The sequence below is a fragment of the Astyanax mexicanus genome, chromosome 7 (assembly GCF_023375975.1).
Source record: "Astyanax mexicanus isolate ESR-SI-001 chromosome 7, AstMex3_surface, whole genome shotgun sequence".
Classification (NCBI taxonomy): Eukaryota; Metazoa; Chordata; class Actinopteri; order Characiformes; family Acestrorhamphidae; genus Astyanax; species Astyanax mexicanus.
In genome coordinates, this window is record NC_064414.1 from 50,979,646 (window position 1) to 50,994,740 (window position 15,095).

Consider the following 15,095-nt stretch of genomic DNA (forward strand, 5'->3'; position numbering starts at 1 on the left):
TGGGAGTGGGGGAATGAATGGCGGTGGGCAGATTTGGAGGCTGAAACCCACACTGATTACTGTGCCGTACCACACAGTTCTAATAAGAAAATACTGGCAGAAGCTGTCAATGCTTTAACATCAACATTCAACATGTTTCCTTAATATCTATTTAATGATACACCTTGATCATGTTATGACTTTCTACAGAAAATATAGTACTTTATATTCCTTTTATAATAATACAATGGGAAATAATCTAACAGGTCTAATGCGTGTTAATTGTCTTCTCTAGTTAATGGCAATAAAAACCTGACCTCCTCCTCCATTCTGGAAAAGTACAAAGTGGGAAAGATTATCGGAGATGGAAACTTTGCTGTGGTAAAGGACTGTGTTGAAAGGTAAATTCATATTAAAATTTTATTAACACTGTAATTACAACTGTTTATTATGTTTATTACATCGCTTTTACTCTATTTTTATAGATTTTAATCTCTTTGCTTAGTCAGTAGCAGATTATAAAAATTCAAGAAAAATCCAATTTTTTTTTTTCATATTTTCCATTCCAGTTTTCCATTTTTTTCCAGTTTGTGTTAAACTTGCTAATATAGTCTTATGCAAAATCTGTATATATTTATTTGTGTATTGAGAAAAAAAAATTCAAATTAAGTAAAATTGTATGGTAGTATTAGAGTGTACTCTATGGTAGAGTATGTAATATTATTAAATGAATTTGCTAATATTTATATGTTTTTTACGCTGGTTAGATGTTGTGAAGTGTTTCTCTATGTCATAGTTTTCTTTTCTGTCTCTAAAAAAATATTTAAAAAGGAATTTAAAGCTGGCATTAACAGAATCCAACAGTATATCATTATATTTTTAATGGAAAAAAAGTGCAGTGTGATTAACGAATAAATTATAATTAAATAACTATACAAAAAAAACAGTGATTTACATTAATATATATCATATTTACTGAGATTACCTGTGTGACCTGCCGTATGATTGTGTTTATTCTTCCTCCAGGTCGACAGGAAAGGAGTTTGCGCTGAAGATCATCGATAAGAATAAATGCCGTGGAAAAGTGAGTCAGATCCTGCAGGGTTTCTGGTGGGAGGGTAGAAACACTGATCTGGTTACAGTGAATCCCAACCGTAACACTGCAGAGGAACTCTGTGCTCTTGCTCTATAATGTGTTTTGTATAGAATTAGAACTACTTCTATACTACAGTTATTCAGGCTTATGTCAGACTTATGTACAGGAAAGTCAAAAAGAATTGCTTTAAAAATTATATTAAATATATACAGTAATATACAGTAAAAATAATAATTTCCTAAAAGGTTTGTGAGATTAAGTGTTTTCCACTGGTTGCTATGTTATTGCTATGTGGTTGCTAGGTGGTTGCATTGCTGTTTCATCCATATGATTTTTCAAGGTGGTTTCTGTGGAATTGCTAATGATTGCTATGGTATTGTATAGTGGCTGCTATGTGGTTATTAAGGTGTTGCTCATAGAGTATTGCTAGGTTGTTGGTTTGCTGTTGCACAATGGGCACTGTGGCATTCCAGATTTATACTATGCTGTTTTTAAGGTGGTTGCTGTGGTGTTGCTTATGGTTGCTATGGTATTGCTAAGAACCTGCTAGGTGGTTGCTATATTGCTGCTCATATAGTATTGCTAGGTGGGTACTGTGGCATCTCAGGTTGTTACTATGCTCTTCCACTGTGGTTGCTGTTGAGTTGCTTAGTGGTTACTATGGTGATGCTCATATGGTATTGCTAGGTGGTTGCTTTTCTGTTGCACAGAGGGTACTGCTTTGCTGTTACACGGTGGGTACGAGGCATCCCAGTTGTTACTATGCTCTTTCACTGTGGTTGCTGTTGGGTTGCTAAGTGGTTGCTATGGTATTGCTAAGCATCAACTAGGTGGTTACTATGGTGTTGCTAAGTGGTTGCTATGGTGTTGCTCATATGGTATTGCTGGGTGGTTGCTTTGCTGTTATACAATGGGTACTATGACATCCCAGGCTGTTCCTATGCTTTTTCTAGGTCGTTGCTGTTAAGTTGCTAAATGGCTGCTAGGTGGTTACCATGGTGTTGCTAAGTGGTTGCTATGGTGTTGCTCATAGAGTATTTCTAGGTTGTTGGTTTGCTGTTGCATGGTGGGTACTGTGGCATCCCAGATTTTTACAATGCTCCTTTTAGGGTGGTTTCTGCGGAGTTGCTTAGTGGCTGCTAAGTGGTTGCTGTGGTGTTGCTCATATATTATTGCTAGGTAATCGCTTTGCTTTTGCACGGTGGGTACTGTGGCATCCCAGATTGTTGCTGTGCTCTTTCAAGGGGGTTGCTGTGGAGTTCCTAAGTGGCTGCTAAGTGGTTGCTATGGTGTGGCTCATATGGTATTGCTGGGGCTTGCTTTGCTGTTGCACAATGGGTACTGTGGCATTCCAGATTTTTACTATGCTCTTTTTAAGGTGGTTGCCGTGGAGTTGTTGATGGTCACTATGGTATTGCTAAGAACCCGCTAGGTGGTTGCTATGGTGTTGCTAAGTGGCTGCTAGGTGGTTACAATGGTGTTGCTCATATGGTATTGCTAGGTGGTCGCCTTGCTGTTACACGGTGGGTACTTCGATATACCATGTTGTTACTTTGCTCTTTCTAGGTGGTTGCTGTGGGGTTGCTTACGGTTGCTATGGTATTGCCAATAGTCTGCTTGGTGCTTTGTGGATGCTATGGCCTTTTAGGTTCTTGCTATACTCTTTCTTGGTGGCTGCTGTGGAGTTGCTGATGGCTGATATGGTGTTGCTAAGTGGTTGCAATGGTGTACAGTACAGTTTCTGTTACTTTCCAGGAACTGTACTTTTGATCAAAAACTGTATACTACTGTTTACAGTGTAGTAAACCAAGAGAGACATCCTTTAAAAACATCAGTGTTTGATGCGGATCTGAGTAATAACTTTTGAACACAAGTATGTATGCTTTAAACAGATTATAAATATATATATATATATATATATATATATATATATATATATATATATATATATATTTATAATCTGTTTAAAGCATACATATATATATATATATATATATATCATGCAAATCCTATTCAAACAGTCTAATCTTAACTATGTAGCAAAAAATGAAAATGGCTAACCAGCCTCAGATCAGTGTAAACTCTATAACCTGTATCAGAGGCTGACAGCACAGTTCTGTTCAAACCTGATCACAGACATGTGAATTATTCACATCCCAGTGAGGTACTACTGGCTCCTTTTGATCTTTTGTAATTAAACCGAATAAAATCAGACATAAGATTGTTTTATTCAGCGCCACTCACCCAGCCTGCTGCTTAAAAATCATGCTTTTGCATATTTTAATATAAATTCTGACCTTCAGATGAGAATTTTAATGCAATCAATAGCATTTTATTCTGGAGGTGATTTTATTCCTGGATATTAGAGATTTCTCTCTGCTGATACAGTATTGATCCAGCATCAAGGGCTGCTTCCTTTACAGTGATGGAATTCAGGATGAGTCAAGGCCTTAAATAAATATACAGTACCAATCAAAAGTTTGGACACACCTTCTAGTTTAATTTTTTTTCCTACATTTTAAATGAATAGTAAAGCGATCCAGACTATGAAGGAACAGCTAAAGAATCATGTAGTAACTTAAAAGTGTTAAACAAACCAAAGCAAAATCATTTAGGTACTCTGATAAGTGCCAGTTTCATCATAACTTTTTTGATGGTCTTTTTGACTGCTTTATGATTGCTTCTGTTTGGTTATAAAAACTCTGCCAGTTATAATAGTCCCATTGCTGCTCTGCTTGTAGCTGTGCTGTTTGGTTTGTAAGCGCTGCATCGTTGCTATAGGTTACCTGTATGTGGCGATGTGAGTAATACACGGAGATCTTCGGTTACAGTGCATTACCGGCTGATAATGGCACTCATAGAACGCCTCTCAGCCAATCACATTGCAGGGTCGGAACCAACTGTGATACAATATGGATTAGAGCATTACTCAAATATTCACTGTATACCTGTAACTCTACCTCTTCACTACTTTACTTTAACTGATGCTCTCAAACACTTAATTAAGAGACAAGAAATTATAAAGTAATTAACTCTTGATGAGTTCAGCACAGCTGTTAACTGAAAGCCTGAATTCCAGGTGACTCTCAATCAAAGTTTGAATGACTTTTGGATGTATTATTTAAAATAATGAAAAAACACTGAATTTAAGTCGTGTCCAAACTTTTTTCAAATGGTTTAAGACTAAATACGGTAAAAGTAATAGAATCCAGAATATACCTTTAATTAGCTAGCTGGCTAACAGCTAAATACAACACATTGGTTCCAAATCGTTGTTCAAAGTGACTTTCGTGTTCTAACATACTGTGGCTGTATTAATCTTTTTTGTTTGAATAAAAAAAAATATATAATATTTGTTTGGTGTTGTTTCCATCAGGAACACCTGATCGAGAACGAGGTGGCCGTGCTGAGGCGGGTCAAGCATCCCAACATCATCATGCTGATGGAAGAGGTGGATACGCCCTCTGAGCTCTACCTGGTCATGGAGTTAGTCAAGGTACAGAACTCCGCCTCCAAACGATTCTGCATACTTATATACACACTTTATATAGAGAAAATAAATGGGATACTGTTTCCTTTATTGTTTTTTTTTTTCAAAAATCCAAAGAGTTCATCCTGCTTTTATTGGAGTAACTGTCTCCGCTGCCCAGGGAAGAGTTTATACTATATTTTGGAGACTTGAAGTATCGGTTTTCCGTGTGGTTTTGAATCATGGCTGTGAGGATTTGAGCATTAGTGAGTTAGTAGGGCTGGGTATCACTTCTAATTTATATATTTGATTCTGATTCACAAGATCCCAATTTGATTCATAATTTGATTAAATATACAAGAAACCCTCAACCAACCTAATATACAGCTCTGGAAAAAAATAAGAGATCACTTAAAAATGATGTGTTTTTTTTATTTTACCAAATTAAAAACCTCTGTAATATAATCAAGAGGAAGATGGATGATCACAAGCCATCAAACCACCAAACTGAACTGCTTGAATTTTTGTACCAGGAGTAAAGCAGCATAAAGTTATCCAAAAGCAGTGTGTAAGACTGGTGGAGGAGAACATGATGCCATGATGCATGAAAACTGTGATTAAAAACCAGGTTCATTCCACCAAATATTGATTTCTGAACTCTTTATGAACTTTATGAATATGAACTTGTTTTCTTTGCATTATTTGAGGTCTGAAAGCTCTGCACCTTTTTTGTTATTTCAGCCATTTCTCATTTTCTGCAAATAAATGCTCTAAATGACAATATTTTTATTTGTAATTTAGGAGAAATATTGTCTATAGTTTATAGAATAAAACAACAATGTTCATTTTACTCAAACATAAACCTATAAATAGCAAAATCAGAGAATTTGTATTGTTTAATGTGTCCATAAAACAAAAGCAGTGTATGTAATGTAGATATACACTCGGATGTGATTCTCATACACTTCCACAAAACTTCAGTGTCAGAAATTATCTTAAAAATAAAGATTGGATTGGTCTTCTACTTTGATTACTCTGAATGTAACAATGCCACATTTAAGGTGGAATGGAAAACTGAGGACAAATGGTACTTTGTTTGCTAGCTTAATGCAAATTACTAAAAATGAAACATCGTGTTTAACTACTCTAGCAGGCTTTATTAACATTGAGTAAGATAATAAATCTATTTTTTTAACTGATTTACCTGTAATAATCACTGTTAATTATAATTTGATCACATGTTCTGTCTGCAGGGTGGAGACCTGTTCGATTCCATCACATCTTCTACCAAATATACAGAGCGAGACGCCAGCGCCATGGTGTACAACCTGGCTGGAGCTCTCAAATACCTGCACAGGATGAGCATCGTCCACCGAGACATCAAACCTGAAAACCTACTGGTACACACACACACACACACACACAGACAGATCCTATAAGCCCTATCTTACACCCCTCCAACAGTCTATTTTCTATTTTCTATCTTTCTGCTTGCATCGTTTAAATAGCAACAGTGCTTATGAATATATCTACACCAATGGGCGTGGTGATCTGGAAGTGAGGTGTGTTCAGGTAAATTTCTGTAAAAGTATTGCTATCTTGGCAAAACACAGGTGCTACACTGACTTAATACAACCCAGACTGACGTCAACAGTCTGATGTTCATTGCTATCTTGGCAGTGAATTCTCAATAACTTGAAGACACTCATGCTTGTTTTGCACACGTGGACACAGAGCAGTGCACAAACCCATAGTGCATGCCTGTTAGCAGCTATGCAAACTTTTACATTAGCAATATATTAGCAACGGCGTGAATGATTAGGTCAGTTTTCTCTGCAGAGAAGTGTTGGACATGTCCAGGTAGCTGCATTGTTAAAATAGCAATCCACCAGTCAGAGCACACCTGCCTCTTAAAGGATTGAAACACTGATTGGTTCATTTCATGTTACGCCCAAAACACACCCATGATTAATTAAGAGAATTAGGACATGCCTTTTGCCCATTTTGAGCAGGGCAAGGTGTACTTTTCCCGACATTATGATAGTAAAGACACACTGACGTGCCCTAAATCAAGCTGTGCAGTGTGTGGTTGACGGCTCGCCTACAGATCACTAAAATAAGACTCTATAAATATGCTAATTAGATACTTTTACGTACATAATGTTTCAATACTGTAAAGCATGAAGTAAATACAGCTCTGGAAAAAATAAGAGACCACTTAAAAATTATGAGTTTCTTTGATTTTACCAAATTGAAAACCTCTGGAATATAATCAAGAGGAAGATGGATGATCACAAGCCATCAAACCACCAAACTGAACTGCTTGAATTTTTGCACCAGGAGTAAAGTTGAATTATTATTTCAGCCATTTCTTATTTTCTGCAAATAAATAAATGCTCTAAATGACAATATTTTTATTTGTAATTTGGGAGAAATGTTGTCTGTAGTTTATAGAATAAAACAACAATGTTCATTTTACTCAAACATAAACCTATAAATAGCAAAATCAGAGAAACTGATTCAGAAACTGAAGTGCTCTCTTAGTTTATTCCAGAGCTGTAGATAATGAAGTAATATATGAACATCTTTTATAGTGTTTATTAATGTTGTGTATCACTGACAGGTGTGTGAGTATCCTGACGGCACTAAATCTCTGAAGCTGGGTGATTTCGGATTGGCCACTTTGGTGGAGGGCCCACTCTACACTGTGTGTGGAACCCCAACGTACGTCGCTCCGGAGATCATTGCAGAGTCCGGGTACGGCAGCTTTGAACTAAATTAAATTATTAAAAATGAGCAGGCAGAATTTATTTTTGTTTAATTTCCTATTTCTCAATGATAAATTCCACCCAGATAAGTTCACTTAACTTTAAAACATCTGAAAAAGCTAGATTGAACAAACAGGTTTATTTTTATTAAGGTACTGTATGTTAGTGCCACTCAATTACATTTATTTAGAATAACAATAATAGAGTCTTTAATAAAATCTTTATTTAACTAAATAAATGAATGCATGAGTGGACATTGTATTATTACCCTTTATTATTATTACCATACAACATGGTTACTTGCTCTTACAGCCTGTAACACTGAGACCAAGCAGTTAATCAAAATACAGAATATTTTTCTGACTTTTTCTAACTTGTTACTTCTACTTTTTTAACTTTTTACACAATTATCTGAACTTTCTACCCCTTACATTTTAAAAATAGCCTCATTACTCCTATTTTATTTCAGCTCATTTTCATTACAGCTTTTTATCCTATAATAGACCCCCTATCCAGATAAATCTCTCCATCCAGATAGAGTGAATCTGATTATGATTGGATGAAAAATATAGACATATACCAGGGGTGTCCAAACTCTTTTTTTGTTGGGGGCCAGAAGGAGAAATATATTTGAAGTCACGGGCCACAGACTCTATAATAAAACAAATAATAAAATATACCACTTTAAATAATACTTTTTTCCTGATTATTTCATTTACACACCATTTTACTTGACTTACTATCTTTATCTTTGACAGTGTTGTGTAACTAAGATTTTTCAAATTGATGTTTAATTTCATGATGTCTCTTAATATTAAACTCCTTAATTACGCCAACTTTTAGACCCTTTTGCTGCGCTAGAAATGCACATTCTCTCCGCTTTTAGACTCTTTGGCCCATTTTTCTGCGCTAGAAATGCACACTCTCTCTGCTTTTAGACTCTTTGGCCCGTTTTTCTGCGCTAGAAATGCACATTCTCTCCGCTTTTAGACTCTTTGGCCCGTTTTTCTGCGCTAGAAATGCACATTCTCTCCGCTTTTAGACTCTTTGGCCCGTTTTTCTGCGCTAGAAACGCGCACCCTCTCCGCTTTTAGACTCTTTGGCACGTTTTTCTGCGCTAGAAACGCGCACCCTCTCCGCTTTTAGACTCTTTGGCCCGTTTTTCTGCGCTAGAAACGTGCACTCTCTCCGCTTTTAGACTCTTTGGCCCGTTTTTCTGCGCTAGAAATGCGCACCCTCTCCGCTTTTAGGCTCTTTGGCCCGTTTTTCTGCACTAGAAACGCACACGCACCCTCTCCGCTTTTAGACTCTTTGGCCCGTTTTTCTGCGCTAGAAATGCGCACCCTCTCCGCTTTTAGACTCTTTGCCCCGTTTTCTTACAAGGTTATTCTTTGATCCTTGTAATGAGCTGTATTTTTTTAAATAAAGACGATGAATATTAAAATGCTGACTAACTGTCCTCCATGTGTCCCTGTCCTCTCCGGCACGGTCATTGCTGCAGCTACGGGCTGAAAGTGGACATCTGGGCGGCGGGGGTGATCACCTACATCCTGCTGTGTGGCTTCCCTCCTTTCCGCAGGTACTGTCCTCACTCACCTGCTCTGAGCGCCACCGAGACGCCATTCAGCAGCTTTAGCTCCACATACACTGCATGCTAATTACTGCTTTAAAAACAGCGCACACTGATCAGCCATAACATTAAAACCACTGACAGATAAAGTGAGTAACATTGATTAGCTGATTCAAATGGAGAAGCAGTGATGTACGGCCCAGACAAGCTGAGTTTTCTGAGTTTTATTGCAACTATGTTAGGCTGAGCTAAAGGCTAAAGCTAAAGCAGCCAGACGTGGGTCTTCTGAAGGTGTAGGAAACAGTACTCACCGCTCTCTGGCTTCATCTGTAATTCCTCTAAAGAAATACGTTTTCTACTTTTAATAGTAATAGATTTTTCGGGAAAACACTTGATATAACTTTAGACTTGATAATATAACACAGTGGATCAACACCAGCAGATGACAGACATGTCTCTCCAAACCATCAGTGATTGGTGGAAACTTCACTCTAGACCTCAAGCAGTTTGGACTGTGTGTCTCTCCACTCTTCCTCCAGACTCTGTTCTCTTGATTTCCAAATGAAATGTAAAATTTACTGATGATCAGTGATGTTTTATCATCAAGTCTAAAGTCAGTGCAGTTTTGTTTTCCCAAAAATCTTACAGCACTTCATGCTTCCCTCTGCTACTGACAACTTTTATGGAGATGCGGATTTCATTTTCCAGCAGGATTTGGCACACTGCCCACACTGCTAACTGTACTAATTGGTCTTATTTAAAATAGACTACTCTGTATGTAGTACATCTATATAATTTATGAGTTCCACATTTTGAACTGAATTACTGAAATAAAGTAACTTTTCAGTGATATTCAAATTATTTAAGATGCACCTGTGTATATATTTTTTACATTAGCTGAGATAAATTCCAGAGGTTACTGTAGCACTATATTATTTCATACTGTTCTTGTGCATGCAGTTTGTATATGTGTATAATATGTGTATGATGAGTACAGTATGTGTTTCTGTGCTGTACAGTGAGAATAATCAGCAGGAGGACCTGTTTGATCAGATCCTGCAGGGTCGTCTGGATTTCCCCTCTCCATACTGGGAGAACATCTCACACTCCGCTAAGGTGAGAACTGCCTTTCTCTGTGTTTACTGTCAGACTTATGGTGCATTTACACTGCTCTGTTGTGTCAACGCACATGATCGCACTGCCCCCTTCCAACTGGTCGCATGTGAGCGTTACAAAGGTATTTCCTGCATCGTCCAATTAAATTATTTAAATAAATGTTAAATGCTTTTATACAATCTATTATTATTTCCTATAAACTAATACATATAAATGTGTATTTATAAATATAAATGTTTGATTGAGCGTCGTTACACTGTCTAGTGAGCAGTATATAAGCTAACAAAAGCAAACTTTTCCAATTAAATTATATATTAATATTTCAAAAACCCACCAGAGACCCCAACAATCTCTGCAACCTTTAGTCCCTGTAAATCAGCAGGGATTTAACATAAGGGACAGGAAAGCCTGAAACTTCTCTTCTTGCTCTTTTCACGCTTGAAAGCAGAACTAAAGTGTTTTCATATCCTGCACTGAGGACACGTACAAGCCAAACTGCTGCTCTCTGATTGGATAGACGCATCGCATTGGACGGATTCATTTGCTTAAATTTAATCGCATCGCATCCCCCAGTCGGATGAAGCCGACGCTTCCCATTGAAAATCAATGGGTACGTCGCTGTGCGCTGTCGCGACGGAGCAATATAAATGCAGCGTTAGACACAAGGAAATGAGTGACCTTTTTATAAGTGGCCAATTTATAAAATGTTTTCAGAGAGCCATAGTTGTAAAGATATAGCACTGAGTGCTAGGTAAAGTTATCTTTAAACTTGTGGCTCTTCCCCACACATCAACCGCCACCACCCCCCCACCTGCGACAGAGCGACGCGGCTCTCCCTGCGACATTTATAATATTTCTTTCAGCTTAACTAACGCTAATAAACTCTTTCCTCAGACTTGTTGATTTGGTGCTTGAGCAGTTTTACCACGTCAAAGCCCCAGAGTCCGCTCTATATCATAAAATCTGATGAAGAGTCGTGCTTCCCTAGTGTACATTTGAGGTCTCAGTAAAAGTGGAATCCACCGGAGATCCGATTTAAACTATTTTAACTTACATAAGATAGCTAACTCTAACTAGCTGGTGTAAACAGAGCTGGTTCTGCTCTGTCTGTGAGCCAAGATGGTTGGGGCCATGAATACTAATTCACGGGTTGACGTAGACTCGGGTACTTTTCCTGATAAACAAATGTTTCTGAGGATTTTCTTTTACTAGCTACTGCAGACAATGGTGTTTGAGGAACAGTTTCATGTGCAGCATCATGTACAACTACATCATCATATACGTATACAGAGAGACCTACTGTATTTCACAGAGAACAAGAAAAAGTGGATTTTAGCAGATGAAACCTTTAATAACTACACTGCAACTACTACTCAGCGACATCATACCATGATCATACCATGACCCAAGGCTGACGTTTCTGATAGTCTTTTCAACATTTCAAAATATGATAATTAAGGCAGGTATTACCAAAAGTAAATACACCTGGAATAATATGTGAACTGTAAAATCTCAGTATTGCACTATTTTCTGTACATGAACACACACACACACACACACAGTCTTGCTCATTACTCATCCTACTTACAGTTTCCACCCCAGCACCGATTGAATCCACCCCCTCTGATGCTAAAGCTCAGCCTATGTAATAGCGTGTGTATGTGTGTGTGTGTGTGTGTGTGTAGGCAGCAGTGATCACGCATTTCTCCGTGGGCAGGTGTGTAATATTAGACTGTAGATGTGTGGGTACGAGGCGGGTACGGGTAGGTGTGTGTGTGTGTCTCAGTAAGTGATGTATGCTGTGGGTAAGCAGGGCAGCGCATGCCTTAAATTAGCCCTCTGTACTACAGTGATAGCACAGCACACGGCACAATGTCACGCAGCTAATTACACCGCTCACTCTTCCTCCTCTCACGCAGAGAGAACAGAGGAGTGATACATGCAGCTCTGAAGTGAAGCTTAGAAGCGTAGAGTCCTAATCAGCATTACTGTTAATAGAGGTTTTCTTTCTATTAAGCACATTCACCTCTCAGCACTGGGGTCATAGGTTCAAGTCCATATCTAGATAGAGTTTCCAGTAACACTTTATAATTCATTTCATTAATATATTTTTAACCCTTGTGTGGTGTTCATATTTTTGTAACTCGTTTACTTTGTTATTTGTATTTAATTCAGCAAAATTAAGCAATTCTACATTAAAATGCTTTACACATGCTTGCTTCACCTAAATCGCAAGCAATATAAACAGCTCACATGGTTAATATTTGCCCTTTACCTTTCTTATGTTACATTTCTTTCAAAAAGTGCTACTCTTTTTTTATTAGTTTTTAATAAAATGTAAAAGAAAATGAATTAAACTCAAGATATGAGTAGAACATTTGTTTAGTTTCAAATTTACAAATGAAGCAATGTTTATTAGCCCTTGGCCAAACATACTGTATGTAATATAAATGTTTGTGGGGGGGGGTGTACAGTGTGTGTTTATTGAAAATGGGTTTTGATATATGTTTTTCACAAAAAAATGTGAAATGCCAATGAGTTTGAGTTAGAAAAAATATTTTTTTTCGTATCATTTGATGAAAAATGAAAACGGGTCCCACAGACCCGAACACCACACAAGGGTTAACTTATGGTAAAAAAGATGTTAAAAGAGCATTTAGTTCATCAGAGCTTGAATACTAGCGAATGCTTGAAGGTGTCCTCCTGTTAAAATCCACTTTTTCTTATTCTTTGTAAAATACTATAGGTCTCTCTGAGTTGTTTATGATGCTGCACATGAAACATGAAACTCTTCCTCAACATCTACTGTCTGCAGTAGTTAGTAAAAGAAAATATTCAGAAAAACGATCAAGAGTCGATCAGGAAAAGCACTGTGTCTGCGTCAACCCGTGCATTAGCATTCATGGCCCCGCCCACCTCAGCTTGCGACCGCCAACATACAGAGTTGAAGCCAGGCAGAAACGCTGTCTCGTCAGATAAGAGCTAAATAACAGCACTAGGAACAGCATGGCAGTTCATTCCTGTGTTATTTGTGCAAATAACACATCACTGTTATATATATGCTTTACCCAGTAATTCAGAGCTAAGGAACAAATGGTTAGAATTAGTCTATGGAGGAGAAACACCACCAGCCAAGTACAATTGAGATAGGTAGGTGTATAGTATGTTTAGAACAGTTCTGTTTACATTAGTTAAAAGTGAAAATCCACCCTGATATTTTACTTTTTAGACCTGGACTACTCACCTCTGTGTGTAAGATACTATAGGTTTAAATAGGATCTCCGGTGGATTTTGTGTTTTACAGAGACTCTAAAACGAGAAGGTCAGTGGCTGAACTGTATGCACTTAGCAGGGCATTATTACACATGTTGTAAAGTAATATGTGACATTGCAAAGACTGTTATTAGTGTAAAAATGTCTTTATTTTATTATTATTTCTTACTGTTTTCTTTCCGTGTTTTTGCCTCGCAGTGCTGTTAGCCAATCAGAGGCAATGTGTTTGCATGTATGAATATTCATGAGCAAGAGCAGGTCCTATTTAATCATATCTGAGTAGGGATAGAGAGATTAAACTCAGGAGTGATGAATCACAGCCAAGTTATGTTTTTCACACTGTTTCACTCAGGGCCATGTATTCTCCCTTAACAATAAAAACCTATAATTAAAAACTGCATTTTATGTTTACTCGTGTCGCCTTTAACCAATTTTTCATTGTATGTAATGATCTAAAACATTTAAAAGTGAAAAAAACATGCAAACAATCTTTTTCACACCGTGTATATATGAAAAAAGGGAGTATATCCATTACATTTCTGTCATTTATTGTATGTATTGTGCTTTATTTACCCTCTTTTTACCCCAATTATTAGTACATAAGCATTTATGAAACAAGCATGGTCATTTGCCTCCTGTTTTTTTGCAGGAGCTGATTGGCCGGATGCTTCAAGTAAATGTTGAGGCCAGATACACAGCAGAAGATGTACTGTGTCATCCTTGGGTCACGGTGAGTGTGAGTTTTATTTATTCATTTTTATTTTGTTTTTATTTTTTTTTTATATATATATATATATATTTTTTTTTTTTTTTTTTTTTTTTGGGGGGGGTATAAACCTTTATATTTAAAAAAACTTTTAATATATAAATAGAATAATAAGTAAATATAAGTTATTTTAGGAGAGGGAGAAAAATGTACATGGATGGTTTTAAAGGCCACCAAGTAAAGTATCATTATTGTATTGCTTAATTTAAAATGTTTACAAGCATTAGGCACATATTAAATTAAATTATTCCCGATTTAGACTGCAATAAGAAATAATAATATAGCACCAGTACTAATAATGTACAGACAGTATTAGTACTACACAGTCCTGAGATAATTATATGTTTTTTAGTGATTTTATTTCTGTCTGGATCAACCAAATCTGTGCTTATTGCTGCTGTTTTAATGGTGATCTGTATTTACATACTGTATTATTATTTCAAAATGATCTGACTTTTTTACAGAGTTGTTATTTAACAGTTTACAATAAATAAAGAACAAATATGTTGTAACAGAATCCTCTAAAGCCTTAAATTAACTGCTTTTTATAGTGTTAAACAAAAACAGACTAAGGGCCCTATCGTACACCCTATCGCTTATTGCTATCTTACACCCTGTCCTACAACAGTCTATTTTCACAACATGTACCCACGGTGTTAAAAAAGCGTCAGAGTTTAGGAATAAATTTACACTGATGGATGTGGTGGTCTGGAAGTGAGGTGTGTTCAACTAAATATCTGGCATGTTTCTATCTTGGCGGCAGGACATACAGGTGCTCCACTGACTGATTAATACCCTGACAACAGTCAACAGTCAGCCACTGATAAACATAAATAAACACACTGCAGGGCAAACATACAACTTTTAACTCAACAATAAACAGCATAAAGGATTAATAAACATTGTTGTTAACTTAAATGAGCTGCTGGTGTATCTTCACAGCTTGAACACGCAGGTCAGTATCTGTCTCTGCTGAGATGCACAAAAGTGCAGCGCTGTTAAGATACAAATGTGCCAAAGTCAGAGCTCACCTGCCTCTTAAAGGGAATGACAACTGA

At 37.1% G+C, this 15,095-nt stretch overlaps 1 protein-coding gene across 6 annotated transcripts in view; it reads left to right on the plus strand.

Annotated features, from left to right (window-relative positions):
- The window catches only part of dclk2a (doublecortin-like kinase 2a), a 115,557-nt gene that overhangs the window by 80,453 nt on the left and 20,009 nt on the right, over positions 1-15,095 (plus strand). For all 6 annotated transcript variants that reach the window (XR_002651879.2, XM_022684435.2, XM_022684437.2 and 3 more), the window contains 8 exons: positions 275-380; positions 1,006-1,063; positions 4,452-4,571; positions 5,798-5,944; positions 7,168-7,301; positions 8,814-8,891; positions 9,902-9,998; positions 13,921-14,001. Coding sequence is in view for 5 of the 6 variants with exons in the window: in XM_022684435.2 (XP_022540156.2) it covers positions 275-380; positions 1,006-1,063; positions 4,452-4,571; positions 5,798-5,944; positions 7,168-7,301; positions 8,814-8,891; positions 9,902-9,998; positions 13,921-14,001 (821 nt within the window). In the remaining variant the exon portion in view is untranslated. The remainder of the gene's footprint in view (positions 1-274; positions 381-1,005; positions 1,064-4,451; positions 4,572-5,797; positions 5,945-7,167; positions 7,302-8,813; positions 8,892-9,901; positions 9,999-13,920; positions 14,002-15,095) is intronic.